Below are 7126 nucleotides of genomic sequence, written 5' to 3'. Positions count from 1 at the left end.
CCAACTGATGCTTCCAGGACCCCTTCCCTTTCTCCGCTTCCAGTAGCAATGGGAGGGGGAGAGGCCATGAGGAAGCTTGTTAATAGCTTTGAAGATGAAACAGGCCTGTGGCTGTGGATTGTTGACACAGCTACACTGAAGAGGCAAGCCTGGTTGGCTCTTAAGAGGCCAGGGTGATGCCAAGCCAATAAAACACAGCTATTGTCTCTTTGCTGCCCCTTTTAATGCCAGCTGCCCCTGGTGCATAAAAGGGCCTGCCACAGCCCAGGGAGCACAAGCCTTTGGCTCTGTCCTCTGCCAACTTCTCCACTGCTCCCACACCTTCCTATCTCCAACATGACCTGTGGCTTCAGCTCCGTGGGCTGCGGATTCGGTCCCAGGAACTTCAGCTGCATGTCGGCCTGCGGGCCCCGGCCCGGCCGCTGCTGCATCACCGCCGCCCCCTACCGCGGCGTCTCCTGCTACCGCGGCCTCACCGGCGGCTTCGGAAGCCACAGCGTCTGCGGCGGCTTCCGCGCCGGCTCCTGCGGCCGCAGCTTCGGCTACCGCTCCGGCGGCGTGTGTGGTCCCAGCCCGCCCTGCATCACCACCGTGTCCGTCAACGAGAGCCTCCTCACGCCCCTCAACCTGGAGATCGACCCCAATGCGCAGTGCGTGAAGCATGAGGAGAAGGAGCAGATCAAGTGTCTCAACAGCAGGTTCGCTGCCTTCATCGACAAGGTGGGTGTCCTTGATCACACCGTCCCTGAACCCGAACCGTGGTCAGGACTCCAGCGGGGCACTGAGGAGGGAGTCCGAGACAGGCCTTTGCCCACAGAAATCCCCAGCCAAGTCCAAAAGGGGAAGCAGTCACACCCCTAGGACACAGACAGAAAGACTAGAATCAGGAGCTGCCTATCTGATGGGGAAGACACATTGAAACCACGTAAGCAGAACTAGACACAGAAACTTTAGTGCTGAGAGAGAACATCTCCTCATGAGCACAGGGCTGCCAGGTGGGTAGTCAATGCGTTTGAGGTCAGATAGCCGTTTACGTGGGAAGGGGGTCCTCCCCAAGCAATAGTGGAAGACTGCCTGGAAGGACGGTCGTAGATCACACAGAGCTGTTCCTCTGCTACCTGGTTATTTGGCTGCTGAGTCGGGGCCAGAGTGGTTTATCCAAGCCTTGGGGCTCAGGATCCAGGGGTGAACAACAATCCCCACTCTGTGGGCCTTATAGGGGGGCAGGCAGTATATGGTCTGGACGCAGTTGAACCCATCAGCAGATGTCAGTGTCCGGCTCAAGTCTGCAGCCATCTTCCCCATGAGGGGACGAGGGAGAACTCTCCAACTAGAAAGCAGTTCTGGGGCTGGGGAGGGCTCTCTGGAGCCGGGCTGGAAAGAAGTCACTCTACAGAGATGCTCACCAGGAAGGACCCAAAAAGTCTGGAAATCTTTTTCAACAGACTTTGAAACAGTCTGTTTCAACACGAAACACCAAGGACAGTACCGGAAAAGACTTAGCAGGGTTGTAGCAGTCTCGAGACAAAGGGATCTGAATGAGGAAATGGACCGGCCGGGCCAGCCTCGTGGCAGGCAGATGGAGGTGAAATTTACCCGAGGCCCAATAGTCTGATTATTCTAGCGAGAGAAGAGCCCTCTGTGGGGCAGAGTTTTGAGTCTTTCCTCTGCCATTGTGAGGTCTCAGGCAGTCAGGTAACAACCCTGGGCCTTCAGTTCTGCACCTGTAAAACGGGAGGGTTGGAGTACAGAGCAGGCCTGCCCTCAAATCCCGGGTGACTATCATTCTAATGGCCTTGTTGTTGTAAGGTTTCAATGATTGGCACATACATTATTTTTCAACTTCTGCAGGCAGCCTTTCTAAAAAGGCCGGCCTGCCCATCTGCACGCCGACAACCACAGCTGCCCTGTGTAGTAGCTGTCCAGCCCGCAGGTGCCCAGGCTCACTAAACCCTTTAGTGAAGTGAGCATTAGCCTCCCACTCCGCAAAGAGGTTAGCTGCTGCGCCCAAGGACACGTGCAGCAGCAGAGTCTGGGCTCGGCATAGTTTAGCACATTCCGTAGCAGCCCGTAATGGCCCAGGAAAGACGGAAGCGGGCTCTCAGGAAGGACTTCCAGAGGAGCTGATGAAGCCCTGGTGTAGTTTTGACATTACACCGGCCGGGGAGGACTCTGGGTCTGAGAGTTGGGGGCCTGCAGGTGCTGGTGCTGGGATCCCCGCCTCTTGCCCCCCACCCCCATCCTGTAAGAAGAAATTCTCAGGCTCTGCCTCTGGGCGGCAGGTGCGCTTCCTGGAGCAGCAGAACAAGCTTCTGGAGACCAAGTGGCAGTTCTACCAGAACCAGCGCTGCTGTGAGAGCAACATGGAGCCCCTGTTCAATGGCTACATCGAGACGCTGAGGCGGGAGGCCGAGTGCGTGGAGGCCGACAGCGGGAGGCTGGCCTCAGAGCTCAACCACGTGCAGGAGGTGCTGGAGGGCTACAAGAAGAAGTGAGTGCTGGAAGGTGCTGGCTCAGGAAAGGGCTTGAAGGAAGCTCCCAGCGCAGGGAGCAGTGTCTGGGTCTGTGCCTGGGACTCTGCCTGAGGATGGGGAAGAATCTGTACTCTGTCCTTCCTGGAGGCACATGGGGCCTGCAGGTGGGTCCTGGCCCGCTGGGAGATGGAGTTCACCTGGCCTTCCCATATGCAGGTCAGGGAAGTGATATTTTCTCCCTTTTTCCATCTATCAGACACTTCTCTTACGACCCCAGAAAAATTAACACCCCCGGTGCCTTTGAATCTAGCCTTCAAGGTCCCGGACGTTGCTTCTCAAGTTTACTCCTTGACTCAACCAGCATTTTCTGAGTGCCTACCAGGTGCCAGGCAGACACCGAGAAGGGTGCAGGCAATCCAGGGGCAAGGCGTGGACACAGTGCCTGTCCTCGTGGGGCTTGCAGTCTGCTGGGAAGCAGGTCTGATACGGTCACGGCACAGGCCATCTGTCATAAAGTGTGACACAGGATACAGAGGGTGCACACTGGGTATTCTATAGGATGCTGGTTTCCAGGGGTGGCTAGTAGCACTCTCAGCCATGAACTTGCCAGACCGCCACACTCCCTGCCTCTGGCTTGGAGCTGGCCTTGCCCACAGAGCAGGAGGAAGTGGCAGGCTTGACTGGTACTGGCTGAGCCCAGAAGGGGGAATGACTGAGAGGGGTTCCCATTATCTATAGCAAAGCCAGGGGCAGAAGAAAGGAAAATGGAGCCCTGGGTGAAAAAAATACTCCCCCACCCTCTGCACACACACTCATGCACGTGTGCACACACCAAGCTTCCAGATCCTGCCCTCCCCCCGATCCCCACCGAAAAGATCAGAGGTGATGTGAGAACGGGCACTTCAGTTCTCCAGTGTATCTCAGCAGGCCTGGACAGGCAGCCTGACTTCTTCTTGGTCCTGCCCCACGTCTTCTGGAGGCGGAGGGACGAGCAGGGAGAGGGTCTAGGAATCAGGCGTGCTTCATGGCCAAGTTGAGAGCTGCTCAGGCAGCGTCCTGTTCTTCCCTCCCACCTCAGGTATGAAGAAGAGGTAGCACTTCGGGCCACAGCGGAGAACGAGTTTGTGGCTCTAAAGAAGGTGAGTGCCAGAAGCCCAGCCCCACCCTGAGTCCCTGGCTGTCCCCTCCTCACTGCCCCGCCACATTGCCGCCAAGCCCTCAGAGCGCCCTGAGGACAGCTGGCCTCACAGCCCCTTGAACCCCACACAGGAGGTGGACTGCGCTTACCTCCGCAAGTCAGACCTGGAGGCCAACTCGGAGGCCCTGATCCAGGAGATCGACTTCCTGAGACGCCTGTACGAGGAGGTGAGGGAGCTCTCAGCTGTGGTGCGCATGCCCAACCCCCTGCCCAGCCCCCCAGAGGCCTGCTGACTTGGAAACCCAGGCTTGAGGCTGGAAGGTTGCAGGGGAGCAAGGAGAGGGAAGAAGGGAGGCAGAGGAATGGAGAACAAAAAGGGGACGGGATTAGTAAGGGGCAAGAGAGGACAATCCCCAGGCCAGCCCACACAAAGCATCCCACAGCCTTAAGCTGTTTTCTCTGGCAACCAATAGCCTTCTTTTATAGACTTGGCCCAGCAGAATGTGAATGGGGCCTGACACAGGGTCTGGGCCCTGGGAAGCATCCACAGCATTCTGGCAGAGCGGGAAGCAGCCCAGGTTCACAGGGGCCTAAATGTCCCTGAAGCAAGCATTTGAAAAGTGGTTGCATCTTCCTCTAAAAGGAATTTCTTAACTGTACATGAAGTCCTACAATTTCATCAGAGGATTATCAGCTCCGCATAGGAGACTTTGGCTCCAAATAGGTCAAAGAAAGTACAGGCATCAGCATCAGCGAGTGACAAAAGGCACAGATAACTTGCTTCTGCTTCTTTCCCCACTCCTACCCCCGCAGGAGATCCGCGTTCTCCACGCCCACATCTCAGACACCTCGGTCATCGTCAAGATGGACAACAGCCGGGACCTGAACATGGACTGCATTGTGGCCGAGATCAAGGCTCAGTACGACGACATCGCCAGCCGCAGCCGGGCTGAGGCCGAGTCCTGGTACCGCAGCAAGGTGAGGGGCACAGGACACCTGTCTCTTAGACATGGCAGCACGAGGGAAGCCAAGTATTTATTAAGAAGGCCTCTTTTGTCTGGAGTTTCTGATCCCGTGGGATAGTAACAGAATGCCACACAGCTCTCAAGTTATAATCGCTGGGCAGGGCTGCCATGTATAGTTGCACAGGCTGAGCACTGTACAACCTCCCGACCATCTGTGGTGTCTGAATGGGAGGGAAACTGCATCCTGAGCTCAGGAGCACCTCTGTTTCCCCCCCCCCCCCAGTGCGAGGAGATGAAGGCTACGGTGATCCGGCACGGGGAGACCCTGCGCCGCACCAAGGAGGAGATCAACGAGCTGAACCGCATGATCCAGAGGCTGACCGCCGAGGTCGAGAATGCCAAGTGTCAGGTACGGGTCGCCTGGGGCCTCCCCAGGGCCACACAGGCAGTGTGTGCCCCGACTGGCTCTCACCATTCATGATCCAGCCCATTTGCATGGCTCATGTCCCTGGTTGTGGTCCCTCAGGGGGACTCCGTTAATGAAGGGGAGAGGCCTGTTCTTGGGGTGTCCCCAGCTGGGGGAGGGGAGAGACTGGACACATGAGGGAAATGGACCGAGACACCCAGGACCATAACCCACTCTGTTCTCTCCTGGGCCCCAGAACACCAAGCTGGAGACCGCGGTGACCCAGGCTGAGCAGCAGGGCGAGGCGGCCCTGAGCGACGCCCGCTGCAAGCTGGCCGAGCTGGAGGCCGCCCTGCAGAAGGCCAAGCAGGACATGGCCTGCCTGGTCAAGGAGTACCAGGAGGTGATGAACTCCAAGCTGGGCCTGGACATCGAGATCGCCACCTACAGGCGGCTGCTGGAGGGCGAGGAGCAGAGGTGAGGCCCAACCCAGCTGCCCCAGGAATTACACTTGCCTAGATCTGCCCACCTTTGATTCCTCCATATCCCAGTCTCAGTCCCAAGAACTGACCCCAAGCTAGACTCTGGGGTCTTGGAATCCCAAGTTTCAAAGGACTGGATCTTGGACATAGCATCCAGAGAGAAAAATGAAGGTCAAGTGTCACTGTGAGGTCTAGAGTCCCAGAGAACCCAGGTCCAGAACCAAGATACCCACTCTCTCAGTTTAGAACATCCTCAAATTTTTCCATCCTCAAGTCTTTCAAGATCCACTCATTGCCTGGTTTCTAGGAGGTTACCTTGTTCAAGGGTGGAGTTGCAGGCCAAAGTGTGACACTGGCCTCATGCGACTGCCCAAGAGAACCTTCCCTTTCCTAAAGCTGGACCCATCCAAGTATGCCATGTATGGTTGTACAGGCTATGCACTGCACAAAGGCAGCCACCTGAAGAGCAAATAAGAGCTGAAATCCAGCCCATGCTCTGCTTGCCAAATAGTGTGGCCTGGCATTGCTGAAACTGCCAGAAAGATACTTTTTAAAAGGTATACAAGGGCATAAATATAGACCAAAAATAGACCTGAGATGATCCCTTCCCGCCTAGAGGAAATTTGAGGATCTCATCCTGACTTTTCTCTTTCCTTTCTTACCTTTTCTCCACTCAGGCTGTGTGAAGGTGTTGGAGCTGTGAATGTCTGTAAGTATCTTGAGCCCTGAAAAGGAAAATTTCCTGTTGGCAACAAGAATTCTCTGGCTGTGAGCATATAGAAACACTGCGGGGAGCGTTTCCATTAATTCCCTCAGTAAATGGTAGTAGGTTGGTCATGCAGCAGGAGCGGCTAAGGTTAGCCTGCAGGAAGAACTGGCCAGCATACATGGGGTAGGGGAATAACAGGTCACTGCAGAACGGAACCTGAGATGTCACTCAATACAACCGCCACCTTGTATAGGTGAGGAAGCCAAGGACCAGAAAAAGGAAGGGACTTGCCCAAGTCGCAAAGCAGAACGAGTCTCAGAACTCAGGGCTCCTGGCTCTCCGACGAAGGTTCCTTCCATGCAGCTGAAGGCCCTTTGTGTCCTTCCCTTGAGGGTTAGGCAGATCAGAGAGGCCGAAGGAAGGTGGCCAGATGGGGTGGCCACCAGCAAGACCTCCCGACTGTGCCCTTGTGTCCACAGGCGTCAGCAGCTCCCGGGGCGGGGTCGTCTGTGGGGACCTCTGCGTGTCCGGCTCCCGGCCTGTGACCGGCAGCGCGTGCAACGCCCCCTGCAGCGGGAACCTGGCGGTGAGCACCGGAATGTGTGCGCCCTGTGGCCAGCTCAACACCACCTGTGGAGGGGGTTCCTGCGGGCTGGGGAGGTGTTAGGCGTCCCCAAGAGAGAGCCAGAGAAGCCCCTCCTGCCTGCCAGATGTGCCCCTGCCTCCACCTCCAGCTGAGAACAGCGGTGCCTCGGTAGCTCTTCCCCTTGTGTTCTGAGAATACACCATGCGGCTCTTTCCCATCAGCCACTCCTCTGCTCGTACTTGTCCTACTGGAGGGGGTTGCTGCCTGGGAATGGACCCTTCTCTTCCGCTGTGTTGGCCTCTGGCCCCTCCCAGGGAGAAGGGCTCTCCTTCCCTGGCAGGAGCACTGCTGGAGGCCTCCCCTGCC

The 7126-nt window shown here is 56.8% G+C and overlaps 1 protein-coding gene across 1 annotated transcript; it reads left to right on the top strand.

The window, feature by feature from the left end:
- The first annotated feature begins 336 nt into the window (after positions 1–336).
- KRT83 (keratin 83) lies at positions 337–7126 on the top strand. The gene is made up of 9 exons (XM_049625530.1): positions 337–720; positions 2283–2491; positions 3553–3613; positions 3744–3839; positions 4426–4590; positions 4861–4986; positions 5240–5460; positions 6143–6174; positions 6654–7126. The coding sequence occupies exons 1-9, from the start codon at positions 337–339 to the stop codon at positions 6839–6841; spliced, it is 1482 nt and encodes a 493-aa protein (XP_049481487.1). The 3' UTR covers positions 6842–7126.

Source organism: Panthera uncia, chromosome B4 (assembly GCF_023721935.1).
Source record: "Panthera uncia isolate 11264 chromosome B4, Puncia_PCG_1.0, whole genome shotgun sequence".
NCBI lineage: Eukaryota > Metazoa > Chordata > Mammalia > Carnivora > Felidae > Panthera > Panthera uncia.
The sequence above is the reverse complement of the archived record's forward strand: the minus strand, read 5'-3'. Positions and strand labels throughout refer to the sequence as shown.